The following is a 26311-nucleotide window of genomic DNA, read 5'->3' on the forward strand; positions in this document are numbered from 1 at the left end:
AGAAATTAGAGGACAGGTGCACGAAATTCATGCACTCAGGGGGGGCGACCCTCAGCCTGGCCTGCGCCCTCTTGCAGTCTGGGAGCCCTCAGGGAATGTCCAACTGATGGCTCCCATAAGGAGTGGGCCTAAGCCGGCAGTCGGACATCCTTAGTGCTGCAGTGGAGGCGGGAGAGGGTCCTGCCACTGCTGTTGTGCTTGCCAGCTGTGAGCCTGGTTTCTGGCTGAGTGGCGCTCCCCCTGTGAGAGCTCACTGACCACCACGGGGCAGCTCCTGCTTTGAGCGTCTACCCCTCGGTGGTCAGTGTGCATCATGCAACTGGTTGTTCCACCGGTTAATTGGCATATTAGCCTTTTATTATACTAGCATAGGATACCTGGCTTCCTAGAACAGATTTCTCCCTAAATTTGATTTTTAACTATTTGTAAATTAAATCACATTCTCTCTTGACTTCCAGCATGTTTAGTGATGATTTAGCTACTTTTGTCTTTACAATGAACATAACTTCTAATATACTTAGTTAAAAATTTCTCTCCCTCTACTCCTACTAATGCTAGCTCTTTATTTTTAGGTAAAGCAGATAAAAATAATTAAATGTACTAGGAAATTCTGCAATTCATTCTAACTGTATCTAACAAACCTGGCTTATCAAACCTACACATGTATAGAACACATACACATCACAGTACCTGATTTTCTACATTCAGTGTAGGTGTCATTTAAAAAATGCAACTAGATAGCATGGTGGAAAGCACCTCACTTTGAAAGACAGGCAAACAAGGGTGTGGATCTTTGTTCTACCCGGTGCTTGCTCTGTAGCCTTTAGCGTTGAAGTGCTACATAAGCTTGCTTTCTCATCTGAAAGTGGCTTCAATATTAAAACAAATCCGTAAAGCTAAAGTACATGCAAACTATCTTTGGCCATTAATTTTAAACTATATCATACAGTTTAAAAAATACTTAAAATAAGGTCAGCAAAGCATCTTTAATATTATTTAGTGGATATGAGGAACTTTGAAAAAATACCTCTAAGTAAAACAGCAATTGCAAAAATGTAATTTCACCTTTTATATCCGCTCAACCATCTGGGAATATTTTTTCTTTTAATGTTTATTCCATATCAGCCAAATACTTTAAATTCTAGATTGTCTTTAAACTGAAAGTTAGTAAACTATGTTTTAAGTATGTTCAAAATAATGACCATTTTTATATACAAAGAAATTAAGAATAAGAGAAACTCTGTAAAATTTTAGCTATGTAAAATTTCAAGTGAGGTCTTTGCTACTGGACCAGCATTTTCTTTTTCTTTTTTTTTAAAAAAATATATTTTATTGATTTTTTACAGAGAGGAAGAGAGAGGGATAGAGAGTTAGAAACATCGAAGAGAGAGAAACATCGACCAGCTGCCTCCCGCACATCTCCTACTGGGGGTGTGCCCGCAACCAACGCACATGCCCTTGACCGGAATTGAACCTGGGACCCTGCAGTCCACAGGCCGACGTTCTATCCACTGAGCCAAACCGGTTTCGGCTGGACCAGCATTTTCACTGGTTGCCACTCAATGGCCTCTTTGGTGCTAAATGAGGAGCCAAACATACCGATGGTGCTGGACACAATGTAGGTATGCCCACCACAAGAAACATACTCTTCTATGGGGCCCCACCAAACCTGTTTGCATTATTGTACCCTTTACCACACATTCCCTTTAAAATAGCGGGCTCTCCTGACATACAGAACAGATGACTCAGATTGAAAATAGCTTCTACAGTGTATGTTTGGTTGATTTTTGAAGAAGCAATAAAATACGGGGGAAGGAAGTGGGGTGATGGAGTTGAGACCGAAAGAAAAGATTTTAAAACATTCTTATAACTTAAAGAGAAGTGGTCACAATTTGTTGTATACTGTAAAAGAGCATGGTGTTGAAGCCAGACAAATGCGAATTTACAGCCCACCTTCTCATTTACCACACATATAACTTATGAATGAAGTCTCTCTGAGTCTCAGTTTACTTCTCTGTGAAATGGAAATTAAAAGATTGCATCGCTCATAGGATTGATCTGTGCAATAAATGAAATAAAAATGAAAAGCAACTAACTGTTACTTATTGTTGTTACATAAACATAATAAATGAGTTTTTATGACGTTGCATAAAAAACTGTTGCTAATAGGAGTTCGGAATAAACATATCTAAAAAAAGAATAGAAAATAGCTTCTAGAGAACTTATCTAACAGAACATCCACTCATGACAAAAAATCATGCACGGTCAATCCTTGCAGAAAATGACATTTATTTGAACTCCCTTTCTTTTTACAGGGGGCAGTGCTGCTTTGGGCTCTGCCAGTAAAAGCAGAAGGGTTAAACTCCTGACCTCATTCTATTTCAGGGACTAAATGAGCATACCACCCATTAGGAAGGCAGGGTTCCCAGTGTGGAATTAGGCAAAACATTAGTCACTACAACGTGAGGTCTCTCACCTAAGAATCCTTTGAAATTAAATAGTTGAGTCATATCAGATGATATGTGAACATCCATAGGTATGTTCTGGAGTGTCTGAGACGGCAGAGAGGACGCAAGCAGGAATGTGTGCTGTAGGCTAGAACATGCCTGTCTCCATCAGCAGTGTATACCACAATGTTCACCACTGATCATGTTCGTAATTACACATGTCAACACACATCCTTGAGTGTAGACACAGACCCTTCCTTGTAGTAGCCACATTTAGAAACTTTAACTTAAATAAAATCCCAAGATTGTGAAAGCAGCCCATTTGAGAAGCAATTCAGAAAGCCGAGGGATTCATTTAATATATATTCCAGCCTGCATCTCATGCTCTATTACATTACAGTATATGGTAAAAGTCTGGCTTTGCATCACCTCGTTCACCATTTATATTCCATAGGTGTCATTAGCTTATATCATAACCAAAGGACCACACACAGTAAGTGTGCGCTTCTCAGCATATCCTCCCCTAAACCAACAGGAGCAGCATTAGTGTGTTTTGTGCACGCCTGCCTTCCTCCAGCAGGGCCCCAGTGTTCCTTTTGGATGCCTAGTGCCATGCTGCACAGCCTCTCCGGCAGTTTAATCAAAGAAAAGTATAATTACACTAGCTGCTAGTGACTAGCAGGATGCTATTTTGAAAAGATTATTAGCCAAGCCACAGTCGCTTCATTACTCTGCACTTCAGAGGCCATCAATGAACACGAGGGATCCTAAGTATTATTTGTTCTTCCAAAGGGAGCAAGAGGACCCGCTGGGTAATAGGAAATTCTGTCTGCCCAAGCAGGTGCGAGTGTCAAGCGAGGCACTGAGCTTCAGGCTGGCCGGTAGCTCATTCTCTCCCTGCAAAATCGGCTGCCTAAAACTTTTCCGAGACCTTAAGTGGCTCGTCGGAGACTGCTCCGTGAGCTGCTTCGCAACCGCCTGGAGGCTCCTGCGAAATGCACTGCCACATGGGCGCGCCCACAGCTGCAGAGGCTTCTGCCTGCTGGGCGCGGAGCTGTTCCTCTTTCTTGGCTCCTTCTGCCTCGGTCGCTGGCAGCCGGGCACCCTTCCACTGCCCCGCTTCAGACGGTATTTGGGGGAGCTCTTTGGCTCGCCCGCGCCCGCTCACGCCCGCTCGGAAGAAGCCCCTGCACGCCCCTCCCCCACTCCCACATTTCGAACATTAGGCATCATTCCAAGAGGGGCCAGCGGCACTCCAAAAATCACGGCCATGTTTTGCTCCAAACAGACACCATCCAACAACTCCACAAGTCCCCAGGGCGCTGGGTGCTGTAGCCAAGGCCAAACCACCTCTCCAAAGTGAACGGGCAGCCGTAACACCGCCCATCGGTAGCAAACGCTATATCCTGCCATAACGCAAAGATGTAAGAACAGCTAAGAAGCCCAGAAAGCTAAGACAGCAGGTGCGGTCGTCTTCTCCAAGCGAATAATGTTGCCCTTAACAAATAACCTAAAACCCCACCTTCCCAAGAGAAAATCCCAGATTTACCCCTTTTCAAACCCCCATTTCAAACGTCTCCTTTGGGGGGATGCAGTCCGGGTTTGGCTCCTGTCATCACTCTGCAAAGTGCCCGGCGGGCAGGTGTCACGCCTGGGTAGCGGGCGTAAGTCCCCGCAGTTCTCCAGGCAGCAGAGCTGGTGGCGCCCGCGAACTGGGGACCAGCGGAGCCACCTCCCCGCCTCCCGCGCTCGCCGCCGCCCCGACGGGCCCAGGCACTCACCGTCCCGCGTGTCTTCCCCGCGACTGCAGTTGCTGCAAATGTGTTTGATCTCCTTGCCTAGTTGACAATGGATCACAAAGGACACGTTGTTGTTGTTGGGGGCGGGCTCCTTCAGGGGCTTCATCCTCAGCAAATAAAAAGCTTTCTTTTTGGGTCTCTGGGCGCTCGCGCCTGGCACCGCGCCCTCCCTGCAGCGCGGCGAGCGGAGCGCAAACCTCCCGGGCTCCGCAAGGCGCGTGGGCTCCGCCATCCGGCCCCCGGACGCCCCGGGCCCGGCGCTGCTCCGGCCCCCGCGCGCTGCCACTCGCACCCCGCTGCCAGGCCAGCATGCCCCCGCCCCGCGCTGCACCCGCGTGTCTACAGCGACCGCGGCGGGTCGGGTCAGGGGAAGGCGCGGGAAGGGTCTTGTCCTCGCTGACCTCGCTGACGGAGCCAATCCGAACCCCAGGGCTGGAGGAGGGTTTCCGGAAGGTACTCCTCGGTCCTACCTGCGCCTCGCGCGCACAGCCTCCCCTGGCAGCCCCACCCCTCAGTAAAGCTCAGCCCCAGCGATTGGAGCCCGCTGGTTTAGCAGCTACCTTCACTCTCTCTGGCGCTCCGGGGCAGACGCCAGCCTCCCCCTCCCCTTCTCCCCCCAGCCTCACGGAGCCAAAGGAAAGCAGGAGGTTCCACACAGAGAAGGCAGCTAGCTGCGCCGGGAGCCCTGGAGAGCAAGCGCCTCTCTTGGGCCAGAACAAATGACCCTTCTCTGGTGGGTCCATCCCCCAGTCCTGGACTCTCAGTGGAGCCCGCAACCTGTTACAATATAATTGATGCTTTCACCCTCAACAGACATTCCCCAACCTGAAAGGGCTTACACCGGTGTCATTAAAACTTTGAGTAAAAAGGACCAAAAGAGGTTTGATCAAAACTCAGAAACAACTTGCAACTCTGGAATCCCGGCTAGTCTGGCTGAAGACTCCCCAGCTGTTTTAGCACAGTGCACAGCCTTAGCAAGGCAGTGGCACCGATGGCTCCGTAATAATAGCAGCAGAAGTTATAGAGCTTCTTTGCTCTGCACTTTAAAAAGAAATCACACTGTGTCTGTACAATAATCCTGACTCGGGTATTGTGAATCCCACGTCACCCTTTAGAGACTAAGTTTAGAAAAGCCTCATATCACAATCACCTTGGGTGCTTATTCTAAGAATAGGGACTTGGGGGCCTCAAGCCCTCAGATTCTGGTTTAGCAGGCCAGTTTAGGGGCCAGGGATGTGTAGCTTTAACAAGCTCCCCAGTGATCTTTTTTTTCTTCTTTAATTCTTTATTGTTTAAAGTATTACATGTCTCCTTTTCCCACCATTGACCTCTCCCTGGCACTCTCACCACCCAGCACATGCCCTCACCCCGCTAGTGTCTGTGTCCATTGGTTATGCTTATATGCATGCATACTTAGTTGATCTCTTCCCTCCCCCTTCCCCTAATACCTGCCCGCCCCCCCTTCATCTTCCCTCTGAGGTTTGACAGTCTGTCCAATGCTTCTCTTGTCTCTGGATCTATTTTTGTTCATCAGTTTATGTTGTTCATTATATTCTACACAAATAAGTGAGATCATATGATATTTATCTTTCTCCAACTGATTTATTTCACTTAGCATAATGCTCTCCAGGTCCATCCATGCTGTTGCAAATGGTAAGAATTCCTTCCTTTTTACAGAAGCCTAGTATTGCATTGTGTAGATGTACCACAGTTTTTTAATCCCCTCATCTGCTGATGGGCACTTAGGCTGTTTCCAAATCTTGGCTATTGTAAATTATGCTGCTATGAACATAGGGGTGCATATATCCTTTCTGATTGGTGTTTCTGATTTTTTGGGATATATTTCTAGAAGTGGGATTACTGGGTCAAATGGCGGTTCCATTTTTCATTTTTTGAGGAAACTCCATACAGTCTTCCACAGTGGCTGCACCAGTCTGTATTCCCACCAGCAGTGCATGAGGGTTTCTTTTTCTCCATGTCCTCAACAGCACTTGTCATTTGTTGATTTGTTAATGATAGCCATTCTGACAGGTGTGAGATGGTACCTCATTGTCGTTTTGATTTGCATCTCTTGGATGATTAGTGACTTTGAGAATGTTTTCATATGTCTCTTGGCCTTCTGTATGTCCACTTTTGAAAAGTGTCTATTTAGGTCTTTGGTCCATTTTTTGATTGGATTGTTTATCTTACTTTTGTTAAGATGTATGAGTTCCCTATAAATTTTGGGGATTAGACCCTTATCAGATATAACATTGGCAAATATGTTCTTCCATGCAGTGGGCTTTCTTGTTGTTTTGTTGATGGTTTCTTTTGCTGTGCAGAAACTTTTTATTTTAATGTAGCCCCATTTGTTTATTTTCTCTTTAGTTTCCATTGTCCTAGGAGCTGTATCAGTAAAGATATTACTACAACTTATGTCTGATATTTTACTGCCTATGGATTCTTCTAAGATTTTTATGGCTTCCCATCTTACGTTTAAGTCCTTTATCTATTTCCAGGTTGTTTTTGTGTATGGTGTAAGTTAGTGGTCTAGTTTCATTTTTTTTGCATGTATCTGTCCAATTTTCCCAACACCATTTATTGAAAAGACTGTCTTGACTCCATTGTATGCTCTTGCCTCCTTTGTCAAATATTAAATGAGCATAATGGCTTAGGTCGATTTCTGGGTTCTCTGTTCTGTTCCATTGGTCTATATGTCTGTTCTTGTGCCAGTACCAGGCAGCTTTGAGAACAGTGGCTTTGTAATATAGCTTGATATCTGGTATTTCCCCAGTGATCTTGATGCAAAACATAAATGGGGAAACAGTTGTTTGCAGCCAAGTGTGTCTGACTCGGAGCCTCTGTCTTCCCACCACTCCCACTCCCTGGGATCCACAGCCCCTACCCTCCTCCGGCCTACTGAAATAGTGTCAGTTAAAGGATGCGCTATCACTACAAGTTGTTTCCAGAAACTCCTCCAAAGTCAATTTCATAATACCCTGTGACTGACACTTCCACAGAAGGCAGGCCACTGCTAGTCTTTCCTCCAAATTCTAACTTTATTGCTCAGCTCACAGGTAAAAAGATCAATAATCCACTGGGGATATTAAATTCTGTGTTACAATATGCTTTTGATCATTCCACTTCTACCATTCTGTCATTTATGCTACTTCTCAACTGCAAAACGTTCTGCTGAAATCATCACATTCAGTTTCATTTCCACACTGTAGTTAGGAACATCAGGTGTCCAGCCACCATAGCCTGCTCTAGAGGACATGTCAGGGACTGACGTGAGAGTCAAGTGTTGGACTTGTGCTCTCTTTAATTAGATCACGACCAAGTCTCTCCTGGTGCCCCTCAGGGCCTTTGGGGAACCCTCCCTTCTTGCCTGGATTACCAGCCAAACCAGCCACAGGTAAATCTCGCTGTATCTGCTCATGTCAGATTCATGTCAGTCGGTCCCTAGCTAATTAATAGCCTTATTAGCAAGGGACCCATTTGTTATGAGGGAATTTATTGTATTGTGTCATAGGCAAACACTTATTATTCTCTTTTTCTAATCTTCAGGTCTCTTCCCCAAGCAGTGTTTCCTCTTAACTTACTTCTTCATTACATCTTTTCTTAAGTGAGTTTTTAAAATTACATGCCTTACTCTCTGCCCCACAGGTCAGAATACTGGGCCTGCATAAACCCCATAGGGTTTTATTAAAACACCTGAGCCTGCAGTAATTTTTTATTCACTCACCAGGTACAAAACCAGACCTAAGGCCTCTGGAGGTCTCTGACTTAAATGGTCAAATGGCATTGTAGCATAAAGAACTGACACAAGCAGCAGCTGAGGCTCAAATGTTAAAGGAGATGGTCCACAATTGTGGGGGGCTTTTTATTGATGCTAAGTATGTAAAAACACTAAGATCTACCCCAAAAGGTTGTGGGCTAGATTCCCAGTCAGGTCACACACCTAGTTGTTGGTTTGATCTCCAGTGGAGCGTGTAATGGAGGCAACCGATGGATGTTTCTCTCACATTAAGGTCTCTCTCTCTCTCTCTCTCTCTCTCTCTCTCCTCCTCTCCCTCTCGGTCTCTCTGACTCTCTATAAGCGTATCCTCAGGTGAGGATTAAAAATAAATAATTAAACAAACAAATGAAGTAAGGTGTACCTTCAGAGGGCGATTCCCTTGTTAGGTGATCCATCTTCCTAAACTGTCTTCCCTGAGTCTACAGCTTCTAACTCTGTAACTGTGTGTCCAATATAATATTTACTAGCCACATGTAGCTATTTGCACTTAAATTAATTACAATTAAGTTAAATTTCAGTTCTTCAGTTGGACTAGCCATGGCTCAAGTGCCCATAGTCACATGTGCTCTAGAAGTGGCAGGACATTTCCATTGTCGCTGAAAGTTCTGTTTGACATGCCGCTCTTAAAGATGCATGGATTTCAGTGTCAGAAGCTGAGCAGTGTTCTCTCCCATTGCTACAACAGACGGTGGATGGGGAGGGGACCGGATGGGAGGAGTGTGCCCTAGTGCTGGCAGCAGTCTGCAAGATGGTGGCTGAGTCTGGCGGCTTCCAGCACCACCTTTCCTCTGACCCTGTGCAGGCAGTGGGGCAGATGTGCACACAAATCTGGCATTTTTTTCTTCTTGACCCTGCTCTGTACCCTGAACATTGCCTCAGTGAAGAGTTCTTCTGATACCACTACTATAACGCCCCTATAGCTCTCGATGCCAAGAGATGTCTTACAATCTGTTTTTTCTCATCCCATAAGACAAAACCACATTTCATTATGATCCTGGCATTATGATTCAGAAAAAAAATGTAGGATTCTTTTTTCCCACTTTTAGAAAGGTAGGGAAATATTGAAAGGAAGGACAGTCCAAAACATTCTATCACTTATAACAGGGTTCTCAACATAGGGCCTATGTAGCTTGCGTGGGGTTTTTACCCAGATGACCTGAATGGGAGAGAGGCCCCTGAGCTGCCTGGAAATCTCATTCCCATCTTTTCTTTAGGATACACTTAACTTGTAGGACCCCCTCCTTGAAACTTATTGGGGTGCTAAGACCTTGCTATGCCAACTTGCTAGGTCTTAGCAAGATCCTGGATTCTGGGAGAAATGTAGCATTTCAAGCTCTCCTCTGGAACCTACATTTTACCAAGACCATCAGGTGGTTTAGAGGCACATCAGGGCTGAGAAGTACCCCTGGCAGCCAGAGCAATCATAGTATTACATGACTTCCAGTGGAATGCACACTTTGGTTCTGATGTAAATAACGAATAGGACCCCTGATCTCATAGAACCTAAGATATAATAAAAGAGAGGATCCACTCAATGAAAGGACACAGAAGAATAACCAAACACACCCAGCTGAAAGCATGGGTGCAAATTTGTAACCAGGAGTAGCCATGGAGAAATGCGCCTTTAATAGCTGAATGGGAGCCCAGGGTAAAGGGAGTTCTCAGTGATGACATGGAAGGGGTGAAGGTGATGAGGAGGGCTTCACTGGGGAAGTTGATCTGAAGCAGGTGGGAGCAGAGGGGTGGTGCTGGCGGTGGTGGCTGAGTGGGGAGGATACAAGCTCTTAGGCTAGAAGGAGCTCAGGGTAGAGAATGGTCAAGGCTGGTCATTAGCCTGGTAGGGCTGCTATACCCAGCAAGTCAGTGACTGAAAATTGGGCTTTCCAGGGGCCACTACCATTATGATGATGGGAAGGCGACTGCAGATCTTGAAACCCCCCAAGTCTGAATGTGAGAAAGGGTGTGTGGGACTAAGATTTGGCTGTGCTTTCTGCTTATCTATGCCTTGCCCTACTTTAACTGCTCCGCAGTGGTTAGGCTTATAGGAAGTCAAAATCAAAGTTAAGGGTAGAAATTTGGAAACTCTCACATAGTGCTTTAACTCTTATGATAGAGTAGAAATACAAAATACTATTGTCAATATAAGGGAAAGCAGTGGAACCACTTAAAGGGGTGTACTTAGATAAATATCACTGCACATATTTGATGTAAAAAATATTTAGAAAATATTTTTTCTTCATATATATATATTTAATTTAAACTCAAGCTATCCATTAAATTTCCTCCTCTTCTGTCTCTTTTCTGGTTCCTATCCTCCCTGTAGAGGGTTAAATGGTTCCCCACTTCCTCCATTTCAAATCCTTGGAACATGTGCATATGACTTTATTTGGGGAAAGGTTTTTTGCAGTTGTGATGAAGGATCTTCTGATGAGGCAAGCACCGTGACTGTCCGGGTGGGCCCTAACTCCAATGACAACTGTCCTGATGAAAGACTCACATAGGAGAGACACAGAGCCAGAGAGGAGAAGACAGACAGGAGAGGAGAGGGAAGGGCGATGATGGAGGCAGAGACTGGAGCGATGCAGTCACAGGAATGCCAACTCTATCTTTGTCATAAGAGTTAAAGCACTATGTGAGAGTTTCCAAATTTCTACTCTTAACTTTGATTTTGACTTCCTATAAGCCTAACGACTGCGGAGCAGTTGAAGTAGGCTGGGGCATAGACAAGCAGAAATGCTCTTCACCAGGAGCTGGAAGAAGGCAAGGGGTGGCATCTCCCAAGAGCCTCTGGAGGGATCTTGCTTTGCTGACACCTTAAATTTGGACTTCTTTCTTCCAGGACTGGGAGAGAATAAATGTCTGTTCTAAACCACTATATTTGTGGTTATTTATTATAGCATCCCTAAAACACTAATGTATACCCTAAATGCGAACATGTTATATTTCTAGTATAAGAATAATATCTATTTTTCTCTACATTTGATCTAAATGTATATGTTAAGCTCATCTATAAAGTACAGGGTTTTAAGTGACTTTCAAATGGTTCACAAACACAGAATTGGGCCACACTGCTGCTACATGTGTGTATGCTGTGTGTGTGGGTTTTTTTTTTTTATTGTTTTTGTTTTTACAGATGCTGGAATGGAAGTATGGAATGGAATGGAAGGTAGACTGTCATTAAGAGGGGGGGATACAGCTTCAGGCTTTTTTTTTTTTTTTTTTTTTACTATTTAGTGTTTTGCATTTACATTCTGACAAAGGAGACATGGGTAGAGCTTGCTGTGGGAGGCCAGTGAGGATTCTTGAGGCAATTCAGGGATGTTGAAGGGGAGCCCATGTGCAGTCTTTGTGCACTGGTCCAGCTGCATAGATGGTTTATGGTTGGCGTCTGCTCCAGCATCCTTTCTGACTCTTAAAAGTCTAGTTATTAAATATTTTTAATATCACTCCTATAGATAAACATTAAAAAGCAGCTGCACAATTGGCAAGTTTTATTCTCCTAAAATAAAGGTTTTCTACTACTGTGTTTTCCTTTAAAATGTTTGGAGCCTATCGCAAAAGTTTTTTTTTTTTGGACTTCATTTAATCCAACCTGGCAGATTTGGGGTCTGAGTATGAGAGCCAGAGAGAGGTCATAGGCAGTGGGTTTGAGGAAACAATTTCATACCTCTATTTTTAGATTTTTGAGTTATTAAAAATATAGTTGAGAATCTAAATGATCTCAGCAATTTGTGTGTGTGTGTGTGTGTGTGTGTTTTGCTATGGGTTTGCTTTCCCCCAAAAAAACTTTAAGTAGAAAGCAATTTTACTTCTATGCTTGTGATAATTATGCTTAGTAAGGGATTGTTCTGTGCAAATCGTTCTGCAAACACTTAGGAGATGGCAACCTGATGAGAAGGGAAGATGGGAAGCATTTAGACAAACAGGTGGTTTGAAAGGTGATTGAGGGAACACTGTCAGGAGACAACTCCTGTAACTTCTTGATTGCAGTGTTATTCTGGGATGTTTCTTTCTCTTCCTGCATGGATAGGAAGAGCAGTAAAGTGGTCTAGTTCTTAAGTTCAAATGAGAGGACCTTGTCCATTGCAGGTCATGCTGTCAGAGTGAATGTAATTTTGTGGCTGCAGTGGAAGGAAGATCGGGTCTGGTAGGAAATTCCTGCAAGGTCTTGTTATGTCAGGCATCGTTAAGGCCCACATCGCCTACATGCAAGGGAGGCTCAGGCATTTCTGCTCATATGTCCCTATATGATCATGTCCAGGGAAAAACAGAGGACAGATTAGATAGAGGCCGAGAACTGTTAGAGATTCTAAGTGAGAAGTGTGTTGTTCTGAAGTAGTTTCTTTTAAAAAAAATATTTTTATTGATTTCAACCAGGAAGGGAGAGGGAGAGAGAGAGAAACATCAATGATGAGAGAGAATCATTGATCAGCTGCCTCCTGCACACCCCCTACTGGGGATGGAGCCCGCCATCCCCGCATGTGCCCTGATCTGGAATCAAACCCAGGACCTTTCAGTCCACTGGCCAACGCTATATCCACTGAGCCAAATCAGCTAGGGCTGATGTAGTTTCTTTACATTTTGCTCCAAACTATATAATTCCATTTAAACATAGCCATATATTTTCTTTTTTAAAAAAACAGGTCAATTTGGGTAGATTTAGACACTTCAGGATATTTATCTTATAGAAATAAAAGCATCAGAACAAAAAGATGTTAAGTGTGATTATATAGCAATAAAGAAAAGTAAAGTCCACCAATAAAGAAATGACTGCATAAATTACAGTATATTTATAGCATGATGCCACTAAAAATAATTAGTTCCAGGTAAACACATTGGCTTAGAAAAATTTCTACAATGTATTGTTAATGAGAAAATTAAGATTCAGAGAACTGACTGCAATATGATTTTTTTGTCGTTGTTGTTAATCCTCACCTGAGGATATTTTTCCATTGAGAATTAGAGAGTGGAAGGGAGGCGGAGAGACAGAGAGAGAAACATTGATGTGAGAGAGACACATTGATTGGTTGCCTCCCATACTTGCCCCCACCAGGAACATTGAATTGAATGACGGGAATTGAATCTGGGACCTGTTAGTCCTCAGGCTGACACTCTATCCACTGAGCCAAACCAGCTAGGGCTGATTTTGTTTTTGAAAGACAAATATTGCAAACATGAATACTCCACATATTTCTGATTTGCTATGTTCAAGTCCATGGTAGGGCTACAGTTTGTACATCTAGATCCCCTTGAGGGTAGATGGAGCTCTGAGCTTAGTGAGGAGCTGAAGGTGAAGATAGTGGCTGCTGCTTCTCTTTGGAGTCTGGATTGAATCCAGCTCATCTGCTGACTCACAAGGGCCATGAAGTATAGAAAAGAACTTTGTGTTGTTTTCAACTCCTAAAATTTTGGAGTTGATTTTACTGATTTTACTAAATATTAACCTAGTCTGTCAAGACTGACACAACAACGGCAAAAGTGCATGCGTATGTGTACGTATTTGTTATATGTAGTCATCACACCAACGCCATACAATGGAACTATTCTTTCCATTTTATGCTTCAGGAAACAGAAGCTCAATAAGATTAAATAAATTTCCCAGGTTACACAATTAGCATTTCATCAACTAGAAATCTGAGCCAAAATATGTTTAACAGCAAAGCACACCTTTCCTTCGCCAAGTGTCCCCCTGACACACAGAGAGCTGTGCGGCAGCTTTCCTTCAGGGGACACACAGAGCTATGTTAGCACAGAAGCATATGCATCATGAAATACCACCAAGAAAGGCTACCAGACCACAGGCACAGGGCACAGACCTGCCTGCCATGCAGAGCAGAGCCGCTGTTGGTAGAGAACACGGGCAAAAATAGGACGAGCTGGTTCTTATCTGCCATCTATATTGGCGGATTCCTGCCCTTTCAATCTGGAAAACAGACTGCAATTGATACTCACCGATGCTATCCTTTCAGGGCTAGGATCGTATCTACAGTGTGGAGAGCCGTTTAACAAAAGCTCTTGATCTGCTAACGATAATTGGCCATTAGGACAGAATCACAATTGTGTTTGTACAGAGCAGGTGCAGGGACAAGGTAATAGGATAATGTAACATTGGCAAGAAGCACAAATTGGCCAGTTTTTCAAGTGTGAAAACTTTAGTTATACAGGAAACATAACTGTGTGTGCATGTGTGGAGGGGTGTGGCTGTGAGTAGCCAGCTTTGGGGATATTTTAAGTGGGTACCACAGGTGTATAAATGTATGACATGCAAATTATTTCTTCCATGGAAAAAAGATGGCCTTATTCACTGAGGAACATAGTACATTAGCTCTAAGACTTGTGATATGAATGATCAAAGGAGTATCTCTTCTAACAAGCCAGGCTGTACGCCTCTTCCCAACACTCCAGGATCCTGTGATCTGATGAGCTTCTAAAGCAGGTCTCTACAGTAGAGAAGTCGAGCTGAAGAAGAATTATATTTATTTTCATACATTAAATGTCATACGCTTTCCTCTCAGGTATATATTATATCCACACAAATTATTATAACAACAGCTTGTAGCCATCTCACATGTAAAAGAAAGGCTTTTTACAGGAATGGAAGGGTAAATGAAAAAGCTAAGAGAGCTAATTTGGAATTTAAGAGTAGAGGATAGATAAGCATGTATATGTAGATAAGGATACACTCTAAAAACCCACTCAGGGAAACAATGACGAGTTCGCAGGGAAAGACCGTCCGCTGTAGGGGAAGCAGGGAGAGACAGGTGCCCTGGTGAGTTGGTGAACTTCCAGCGTGTCAAATACACTGCTGAGGTTTTTTACAAATAATAGATATTTTAATGTATATACTTATTCATAAAGTATAACCACATAATAAATATATATTACAATGAAATGTTATATAATATTGTATATCTTATGTGTATTTTTAACTCAAATAATTATCATTTAATCCTCATAACAATTCTAAGGTTTGAGGGGTTCTGACCCCCACCTGACCAGGAGGAAGCCGGAGAGATGGAAGAAGTGGCACAAAGCTGTTTGGGGCAGACACGGCAGAGCCCAGACTGACACCCATGCAGACGGCTCACCCTTCAGAGACACGTTCACTGTCACTATGTCGTGCTGCTGCACAGAAATTTGTCCATAGAAAGAGGCTCCAGTGAAGGGGAAACTATCCTTCTAAGCCAAGGCAGGAAGAAGTTCCTGGAGGACTTCCTGAAGTTGAAGGGCAAACCTGTTCTATGCTAGGTCTATCCCCTTCTGCTGGAAGTAAATCTGCCTTTCCAATTTACATAGTAACAGAAAAGTATGAAATTAATATTTTTTCCATTCCCAAATCTTATAAGTAACTTACTTTTAAAAACATACCTTTTTATTTTCTTAAAACTCAGGTGAAAAAACAGACTTATTAAACCTTGACAAACAATCAATTCTTAGGAAATATGTGAGTTATAATTTAAAAACTGAAAGGAAACATTTACAGGATGGACATTAAATCCACATATGTTTGCATTTTACCAAACCTAAGGAATAGAGACTATTTAAATGAAATCTTGCAAAAACGTTAACTGTGTGAAGTCCCTTTTCCAGGCTCCCTTTCTCTTTCTTTTCCTAAACTGACAATATGTCATGTCAGGGGAGGCCTGGAGCCCCCGGGTTAACATCCCTGATTTCAAGTGAACAACCATGTCTTCCCAGGCTAGTAACCCTTCCAAAAATAATCTGTCAATACTTCACAGGCAAAGAAGCCTTTTACTCTTCCAAATCCTACCCTGAACTTTACCTCAAAAAGAAAATACTCCTGTTCTGCTTCTAAGAGGAGGAACAGACATTGCTCGGCAGCCTCCTAAATCTCATGCTCCGAGTTAAGAGTTCTCAGACATGCTCAGAGGCATCACTGCATATGAATGAAAAGCATCGCTCACAAAGCTTTCTTACTAATATGTTCATAAGCCCATACAGGACATACTAGTGTATGCCTGTATTAGGATCTGCTAATTTTTCTTAAATAGTGTGTGTTAAATCAATTGTGAATTGTTCAGAACATTTTATACATAGTTTGGAAACTATTAACCATCATTAAATTCATTTAGAATAACCTCCCAAGGTAGGCCTTGGCAAAACTAAGCTTCGTTTTTGACAGTTGTACACAATCAACCAATAGCTGGCATTGCTTCTATGTTAATATAGTTCCTGACAGAGAAAGGCTTTTTCATTGTGTTACTGTGTTTGAAGCAGAAGAATAATCCAGGAAACACACAATAATAATAGGAAATGCTTAAATTTTTCCTCAGACTTTGTTAATTTGTAAATGATAAGAAATGGAGGTATTTCTACATGTAATATTGACATAAAAAGAGAGCTCATCTATTTTTCTATGAATAATATTCACACCTAACAATGAAAGCAAGCAGAAATGTATATAATGCTTTGTAGTGTTTGGTGGCATTTTGCCAGGTCAAGAAAGAAATTGGGTGGCTGAGTTAATAGAGCAAGCATTTTTATTTTACCCAAGACACTGCATTATTTGCTAAAAATGATGAGCAATGTGCTGCTGTGTTCTCCAAAATGACCTTAGCTCAGAACTGTATAAGACAGGGCAGACATTGGTAAGCCAGGAAGGAAAGGATCTATTACCTGCAAATACAGTATATAGTTTTGGGTGTTAATTGTAAATAAAGCATAAGTTTGATAACATAAAGACACTGCCCAGAATTGTTTAGATCACTAATTATTGAAGGGATGAATGAATGAATCAAGTCTTTCTCTTCAAATCCAGAGATACTACTATCTATACTAATCACCTGTCAGTGTCACCTGGGCCAAAATCTCAAGTGGTAGCAGTCTTTTAAATGAGGGGAATTCTTCATGGATATCCATCAAGCATGACCTGGAAGGTCAGGAAACACAACGGTTTCAAACTAAAGTGAGAAAGAGGAGAGAAGACCAGAAATAAGAGAGCACTTCCCCAAAGTGAGGGCATATTCTTTACTGGATTTCACTTCCCAGGGTGCCAGAATTTTTTTTTTATTGAGAGATGAAGTTGAATCAAGAAAAAGAAGAGATTGTCTTTGTTTTATTTTTTTAAGGAACTGGCCCTCTGGGTACTTGTGAACATCACACCTGTCATTGGGCATTGAAGTTGCTGCTTGCTTGCTTATTTATTTATTTATTTATTTTTAGAGAGAGTTTGTTTTGAGAGAGAGAGAGAGAGAGAGAGAGACATCAATGAATGTCTCCCACACATTACCCAACTGTGAATTGTTGAACTGGCAACTCATGTGTATGCCCTGATTGGGAATTGAACCTGCTACCTCTCGGTGTATGGGACAATGCTCCAACCAACTGAGCCATACTGGCCAGGGTGAAGAGATTATCTTTTATGGTAGAAACTATATTTCAGAACATTATAGAGAATTCTTGAGAAAACCTTGATTACGTTGATCTGCTGTTTCAGGTGGTTGTGCTGGGGGAGGGACATGAATCAAATTGATTGCAATGTGTAGTCTTATTCTGAAATTCAACAATCCGTGTGCAAACTTCCCAGGGTGCCCATTCCTCCCTCTCGCCCAGCCTTGAATCCTCTGTGCTATCTATGATCACTCCTTCTTCATCTGCTGCGTTCAGCAATCAAGTCTTATGAATTTCTCTTCTTAGTCCTTCTTTCATTTATAATAAAAATCCCCAAAGTTGGGGGTGGAATGAGATGGGAATCTCATTTTAAGGAAATGAATTAAAGAGACTACTTTTAAAATCAATTTTTATGATTAAGAATCCATCAAAATAATTTGTAAGTTATTAAGCACCCATCTGTATATATCACAGTACTACTTTCATCGATGAACAACTTCTCTGAACACAGTCTTTCTCCTGATTCCTTCATAAATCTTTCCTAACAATCAATTTTCCAGAAAGCTAATTGAGTTAACTTAGATTGCAAAGATAAAAACTTTCAGATTTGCTTGCCTTCAAGGTAACCAATATATTCTTTGGTGAGTAAAAGAGGGGATTGGACTAGTAAATGATTGCTAAGGCCTTTCCAAAAATGCAATTCTTTGACTCTAATAGATGTTTAATTGCAAAGATTGGAAGAGTGTCTTGAGGAGGAAAGATACACAAATAACTGATTGTAAGGGAAGAGAAAAATTACTCTAGCTAGAAGCAAGAGCCCTCAGTGAGTGTTTTGCCTTTCTAAGATACCAAATCTTGACCCACAGCCATGACAGGCCTTATCTTACTCCACCTTGCATATGTCCTACCAGCTTGTGGTCAGCTACTCCAGGTGACTCCCAGTTCCCACAATATCATGCCTTACCATGGCTTCCCACATGCTACTTCCTCATCTGGAAGAACTTTCCCTTCTCTCTCCCAGGAGCCTCTTTCTCATTCTGCATATCATAGCATTAAGAGTGCCATTTGAAGGCTCTCTCGGACACTTGGGCAGACAGAGCTATCTGCGTAGTCCTCAGTGACTCCTTGAAACATAGCACAAGTTGAACATTTATTGTATCATCTAGTAAATATGAGCTTCTTAGTTATGATACATTTCAAAGACACAGTAAAAGACAATAAATACTGTACTACACATGTGTGCATTTATTTAGTCAGGTTTTAAGTGTTAACATTGTGTTCTAGTTGTCTTATTCCTTTAAACAAGATATAAAGAAATAAAAATTACAGGCACAGCCAAAGACCATTAATCCTCCCTTTTCCCACCTTTCTCAGAAAAAACTACTACCCTAACATTGATATGTATCCTATCTATATTTTTATACTTTTACTATATATGTATTCATTTGCAAGCACCATACAATACTGTTCTGTGGGTTTCAAAAGTTCATAAATTGTATCACATTTTAAGAATCATTTTGTAATATTCTACATTTAATTCAACATTATGTTTTAAGATTACTGCATGTTGATTCCTGTAAATCTAGTCCATTCATATTTCCTGCTCTTTTAGTATTCCAATACAGGATTATATAACAACTTATTTCTATATTCCCTCCTGGAGGGTTGTTCAGTTGGTATCTAAGTCTTTGGCAATTACAGTCCTTCAATGAGCCTCCTTATACATTCTCTTTTGTATTTTTGTGCAATAGTTTCTCTAAGGAATATAACTACAATTGGGATTAGCTGTGTCATAGAATACGCACATCTTTAACTAGACACAGACAGATCTCAAACTGATCATAACAATTACCATCTCATCACAGTGTATGAAAGCTTCCCTTTCACCTCATCATCACTTGGTAGCAATATTTTAATTTGTTTGTCAGTGTGCTGGGTGTGATTTAATTGGTATATACTGATTACTTGCTAGGAATTCAGATTTTATTCTTTTGCAAATTGCTTGCTCATATTTTTGTCCATTTTTACCAGTTGTTTATGTTTTGTTCTGTTTTAGGAATTTTAAGAAATTCTTTTCTATGGTGAAGTAATATAACAGTCACCACTATACTCTATTTAAAGTGTCAAAGTTTGCTTTTTATATATATAGGCCATTAATCCACCTAGGATTTGTTTTTATATATGATATGAGCTAGAAATCCAATTTTATTTTTTTCAGTATGGAAAGTCTCATTTCTCCCTCAGTACTGTTTATTGTAGTCTCCAGTTATTGACTGTGTATATTAAATAAAAAATGTTAGTTGAGTTACTCAAATCTCTACCATACTTACTAAATTGACTGACCTATCAGTTACTAAGTACATTCTTTCTCCAATGATTTATAAAGCGACTTTTGTCATATTCCAATGTATTGACTTATCGTGAATGCTTTTTACATACCTATTAAGATAATTTTTTTCTTTGATCTATTAATGTAGTGAAATTCTAAATAGACGTTAAGCCAACATTACCTTCTTAATCCTAATTGACTTTGGTATATTACTTTTTTATAATCTGCTGATTTTGGTTTCAAACACTATATTTTGGATTTTTACATTTATATTCATAAGTTAGATTGGTCTATAAAATTTCTCTGTCATACAGTCTTTTTATATCAAGGGTTTCGCATCAAGTTTTTATACCAAACGTTTTATTTCTTCTTTTTCTATCTCCTTGAACATTTTGTATAAGATAGAGGTTTACATATTTATTCTCTAGCACAGCTTACATAACTTAAAAGTAATAACTCTTCTTGAATTCTTATTAAAACTCACCATCAAAACCTTCTGGCACTAATGATTTTTGGTTAGTAGATTTTTTATTTAATTTCTTAGAGATTATAGAGATTTTAGTTTTCTATTGTCTGTTTAGTCAATATTGGTAATTTATAGTTTATCTGGAAAACTCCTTACCTAAGTTTTCAATTTTTTTTGCATAAAGCTGATTTCCCTTAAGATGTTTTAAAATTATCTGTTAACTATTCCCCTCTGATATTTTTTATATGTGACTACTCTTGTTTTGTTCTTGATTGATCTTGCCAGAAATTTGCTTCTTTTTTTAATATTTTCCTAACACTCGCTTCTGATTTGTTTGTTTTTGAGTCTTCTGTTGTATCTTGGCTTTCCTTTCCAACAATTTTATCTTTTATTTCTATTTCCTTTCTTCAGTTTTTGGAGAAAAAAAACTTCTTCTTGAGTTGAGTGTGTGGCTCATTAACTTTAAATATTAATTACTTCTTAATATATGCATTTAAGGCTATGTTTCTCTCTAAACACTACTTCCAAATTTCATTTATTTTGTAAGCAGTTTTAAATTACTGTTTAGTTCTAAATATTTCATAATTTCATTATGATTTACTTTTGACCTATGAATCTCTTAGATATTTATTTAATTCCAAACATATGTTCTGAGTAATACTTTTTAAAATTGATTTCAGAGAAGAAGAGAGAGGGAGAGATAGAAATATCAATGATGAAAGAGAATCATTGATCTACTGCCTTCTGCGCTCCCCACACTGGGGATCAAGCCTGCAACCTGGGTATATATCTTGACCAGGAATCGAACCATGACCTCCTGGGTCACAGATTGATGTTCAACCACTGAGTCATGCTGGTTGGATGAATGTGTATATTAAATAAAAAAAAAATATTAGTTGAGTTGTTCAAATCTCCAGTGTACTTACTAAGTTGACTGATCTATCAGTTAAAGGAAAGGGTGTTTAAAATCTTCATTTATAATTTTGGATTAGTCAATTTTTCCTTATAATTCTGATCATTTACTTTTTCCTTATAATTCTGATCAGTTACATTTAGCTTTTTATATTATCCTATGAAATACTCCCTTTATCATTAAGCAAAAATTTCCCTATTCTATGTAATAAAACCCTAATATGCAAATTGACCCATGGGGGGAACAACCAGCAGAATGATGGGTCACTATGATGTGCACTGACCACCAGGGGGCAGAGGCCCAACCAGGGGCAGCTTCTGCATTGAGCATTTGCCTCCCCCCACAGAGGAAGGTGACCAACTACTGCAATCATGGGGCAGGGCAGGCTGGTGAGCACCCTGTGGTCGCCTCCCGCAAACCCACAGTTGGACATCCCCCGAGGGCTCAGGTGGGCTGAGGAATGCCCCTGCCCTGACCCCGTGAATGAATTTCGTGCATTGGGCCTCTAGTGTTTAATAATGTTGTTGGTTTTAAAATCTACTTTATTCAATATTGCTCTACTGGTTTTCTTTGGTTAATATTTGCCTAGCTCGAATATATCATCTTTGCATTATTTTCCCACTGACTTTTAGCAGGGAGGGTTAATCTATTTACAATTATTGTTACTTTTGTATCATATTATTTTGATATCCTATTTGTCTTTGCTCCTCTAGGTCTCTGATTGATAAGGTTTCTTTTATTCCATTTTTTCCTTCCACTGACTTGGAAGTTATAGTTTTACTTCTATTTTCTTTACATTAACCATTAAAACTTTAACATATTCTGGCCTTATATATCTGACCAATATATCCTGAACAACTTTAAAATCTTTTTTTTTTTATTTACTTTAACTTTATTTATTGTTACTTTAATTTTAATAATTAATTTTATTTTATTATTATTATTTTTTTAATATTTTAATAATTTTTATTTCTTAAAGTATTACAAAGAGTATTACATATGTCTCCTTTTTTCCCCCCCTTGACATTCCCCCGGCCCCTACCCCCCGCCCCGCCCCCCCCGCCCCGTGTCTTGTGTCCATTGGTTAATCTTATATGCATGCATATAAGTCCTTCAGTTGGTCTCTTAATCCTCCCCCACAACCCTCCCCAGGCTTCCCACTGTAGTTTAACGTTCTGTTCAATGTTGCTCTGCTTCTGTATCTACCCCTGTTCATCAGTCCATACTGGTCCCCTTTATTTGTCCCAACCTCACTGGAGTAGTCTCAACCTCACCAGGGCCGTCTGAGCCTCACCAGGGCTGTTTCAACCTCACCAGGGTCGTCCCTACCACACCGGGGCTGTTTCAACCTGACCGGGGTTGTCCCTACCACACCGGGGCCGTTTCGACCTGACTGGGGTCGTCCCTACCTCACAGGGGCCGTTTCAACCTGACCGGGGTTGTCCCTACCACACCGGGGCCGTTTCGACCTGACCAGGGTCGTCCCTACCTCACGGGGGCCGTTTCAACCTCACCGGGGTCGTCCCTACCTCACGGGGGCCGTTTCAACCTGACCGGGGTTGTCCCTACCACACCGGGGCCGTTTCAACCTGACCAGGGTCGTCCCTACCTCACGGGGGCCGTTTCAACCTCACCGGGGTCGTCCCTACCTCACGGGGGCCGTTTCAACCTGACCGGGGTTGTCCCTACCACACCGGGGCCGTTTCAACCTGACCAGGGTCGTCCCTACCTCACGGGGGCCGTTTCAACCTGACCGGGGTTGTCCCTACCACACCAGGGCCGTTTCGACCTGACCGGGGTCGTCCCTACCACACCGGGGCCGTTTCAACCTCACCGGGGCCATCCCGACCTCACCGGGGCCATCCCAGCCTTACCGGGGAAACAGGAAGTTTGGCCCTCTGTCCCCTGCCGGCGGCTCCCCACCAGACAAAATCTCCAGGCGTTCCTGGTGGTTGAACATCCAGCACTCCTGCCCTCCATCAAGTGCACAGACTGCCTGTCTGCTGTCCCCCAGCGCCCCACAAGAGACTGGGACCAGTGGGCATGTTTGTGCGCTTGCTGGTACAGCAGTTCCACAGTGCCGGCCCAGTCAGGCCCAGCCCTGGCCGGCCCCGGACCCGACTCTGCCCCCGATTGCGTCCCTCCCAGATGCAAGGAGCTGAAATCTGCAGCCTGCTGGGATGGGCTCTGTACTTGGTGCCTCTGCACATCCTACTCAGTCTCAATGCGCTTCTTTCTATGCGAGGAGTTGAAATCTGCAGTTTGTTGGGTTGGGCTCTGTACTTGGTGTCACATCTTACTCAGTCTCAATGTTCTTTCTCTCCTTCCAGTTGTAGAGCTTCCACTGGGCCAACTTTCCCATGGTTCTGTATGATAGGTGTTTGTCTGATATTTGGTAGTTTCGATGTTGTTGTGTGAGGTAGCACGCACAGGTCTCTTCCTTATGCCGCCATCCTGGTTCTCCTGGGTCTGCTTCTTGAGTGTGTCTCCCATGGCTGCGAGCAGTTGAAGTCTGCAATTTGTTGGGATAGGCTGCAAAAGCGCAGGTGGGTCTTTTTGTGCACCTGGCACAGCTTGGATGGGGATGTAAATTGATTAGGGCTGAGTCTCAGGGAGTCGCCATGGCGGAGCAAATAGCACTGGCTGAGTCTCCGCGGCCCCTTGAATCTCTGCCAGGGCTTTGTGTCCCCCAGTGCCGGCGAGCAGCTGTGCAACAGAGTCTCCCTCGCTTTCTGATGGCTGCAAGGCCGTGCTGCCTCTCCCCGTAGGGTCTGGTGCCTCATGATCCCGCCTGAACCAGCTCAGTGGATTTGAAAGTTTGCAGAAGCAAAGGCGTTTCTACTTGTGAGTCTGGCACAGCCCAGATGGGAATGTAAATTGCGTAGGGCAGGGTCACAGGGAGTCGCCGGGGCGGAGTCTCAGCGGCCCCTTGCCTATCCAGGACACCAGGACTTTTCATCCCCCAGTGCCGGCGAGCAGCCGAGCGAGCGCCAGAGCCTCCCTCGCTTTCTGACCGCTGGAAGGCCTTGCCGTCTCTCGCCTTGGGGCCTGGGGCCTCAGAGACCTGCCTGAACCAGCTCAGTGGATTTGAGAGTTTGTAAAAGTAAAAGCACAGTCATTCCCTCTTGTGCCTCTGGCACAGCCCTGAGGGTAGGGCGGGGTCACAGGGAGTCGCCAGCGTGGAGGAAATAGCGATGGCAGCGTCTCCGCGCCCCTCGCCTCCCTGGGACACCAGGACTTCTTGTCCCTCAGTGCCGGCGAGCAGCCGCGTGTCAGAGCTTCCCTCACTCTCCGACCACTGCAAGGCCGTGGCCGCCTCTCCCTGTGGGATCTGGGGCCTCAGAGACCCGCCCCGAGCAAGCCCAGAGGATTCGAGGGTTCGTAAAAAACCGAGAATCCATTTGCAGCCCGCGTGGCGTGTGACTGCGTACCTCTGGTTTTGGTGCCTCCGTAGCTCCCACTCAATCTCACTGCGCTTCTTTCTTTTCTTCCAGTTGTAGATCTCCCACTGGGCCAACTTCCCCATGGTTCTGAGTGGTGGTTGTTTACTTCATAGTTGATAGTTTCAATGATGCTGTGAGAGAGCAGCACACACAGGTCCGCTCCCTACGCCGCCATCTTGGTTCTCCAACTTTAAAATCTTAAATACGATCACCCATCTTTATCTTCCATGTTATTTTAGCCTTGATTTTAGTTATCTCTTGTTTGTAATTTCCCCTCATTTAAAAACCATTCCATTGTTGTTTTGTTTTATTTTGCGAACATATTTGTCAACTTCACAACTGCTTCTTGAATCTACTTTTTTCCTTGGTTCAATTTCTTTCTTTCTGAACGTATGTGATTCATTTATTTAGTAAGTGTCCATAAATGACAAACTCAGGGTCTGTTTGAAATATCTTTAATTCAGCATCCATCTTATATATTTTAATTATTATGCATGAAAAGCATGTTAAGTAGTTTAAAATTTTAAATAGTGCTGAAAGTAATTGTCTCATTTCCCCAGAGATAACAATTTTCAACTATTTTGGGGGAACTATTCCTGATGGTATTTATCTCCATGTTTTTAAATAGTGTGATTATAATACTCTCTTAATTCACAAATTTATAATATTATTAATGACCTATAATAACAGACATCAATTAACTGCTAATGACTTATCTCCAGGGTAAAAAGCTAGGGCTATAATCTTGATAAAAGGGAGAAGAATGGGAAGCCATGCTGAATTATGCATTACTGCACTGGCTACTGCCTCACAAAGGGCCCAGGAGAGAGACAGTGCCAGGGAATCCCTGTGGAGAAATGGGGCCTTGGAGCAGTTCATTGCGAACAAGATGCCCAGTTCCCTCCTTGTGTCTATTTCCCATCATGTAACTTCTCTCTGCATGTGTTTTCTCATCTGTAAAATGGGGGATAGTATTAGTACCTACCCCAGAGGGTCAGTATGAGGGTTGAATGAATTAATATAGAGAAGCAATGTGAACAAGATCTGGTAAACAGTAAGGGTTTATCAAGTGTCAGGGAGCTTATGGCTATTATATTCCATCTCTTAGTACATCATATGTTTCTTGTTATTTTTTGTGTAGGCTTCATTCTGAGTGATTTCCTTGGATTCTCCAGTTTATTAATTTCCTTTTTGGCTGCATCCACTCTGCTATTTAATCCAAACACTTAGTGTTGCATTTCAGACTATATATTTAGTAGATGTTGTGCTTGTTTCCTTCTTGTTTGTTTTTCATAGTAGTCTCTTCTTTCATAATGTCTTCCATCTCCCCCTTTAACTTTTAGTCAGCGTCTGTATTGTACAATAACCTTTAGACTTTTCTAGTGCTTCCTTTGATGCATCTGCTGACTCTTTTTATTGTGGTCTCTTTCTTCATGTGATTTGATTTTTAAAATTGTGAATTTATGTTCAATGGGATAATTTTTCATTTTCTAGAGTTATTTTCCATTTGCTTCTATCAGTATTCCAGTGATTCCAATGGCTCTGGGGCAGAGGGAGGTGATGTTTGCTTTTAGCCCTAGGAATTCTGAATCTTGTCGGCAGTATAAACTTGGATCCCACAGAAATAGTGGCACAGGCTTGCCATTTCAGTTTCTCCCAGGCCCTTCCTGTTTCTACCCAGATCCCCAGAGCTCGAGGCTTCTCACTACTGCCCTGCCCTTACAGGCAGAGTTTTTAGTTCAGTTTTGTTTATATTTTCCCATTTCTAGGTTTAAGTATGGGCAG

General features: G+C 42.3%; 1 protein-coding gene across 7 annotated transcripts in view; it reads right to left on the minus strand.

Annotated features, from left to right (window-relative positions):
* PHACTR1 (phosphatase and actin regulator 1) overlaps nt 1-26311 on the minus strand; it is a 523468-nt gene that overhangs the window by 232899 nt on the left and 264258 nt on the right. Inside the window, exon 1 of one of the 7 annotated variants that reach the window (XM_070405719.1) lies at nt 4229-4478. The exons of 5 other annotated variants lie outside the window; for them this stretch is intronic. In XM_070405719.1, coding sequence (XP_070261820.1) covers nt 4229-4478 — 250 coding nt within the window. Of the gene's footprint in view, nt 1-3996; nt 4080-4228; nt 4479-26311 lie in introns of those variants that run through there. One more of the 7 variants, XM_070405722.1, reaches the window with a different exon arrangement.

Source organism: Myotis yumanensis, unplaced genomic scaffold (assembly GCF_028538775.1).
Source record: "Myotis yumanensis isolate MYYU_CA2020_CCGP unplaced genomic scaffold, mMyoYum1.0.hap1 SCAF_2, whole genome shotgun sequence".
Taxonomy (NCBI): Eukaryota; Metazoa; Chordata; class Mammalia; order Chiroptera; family Vespertilionidae; genus Myotis; species Myotis yumanensis.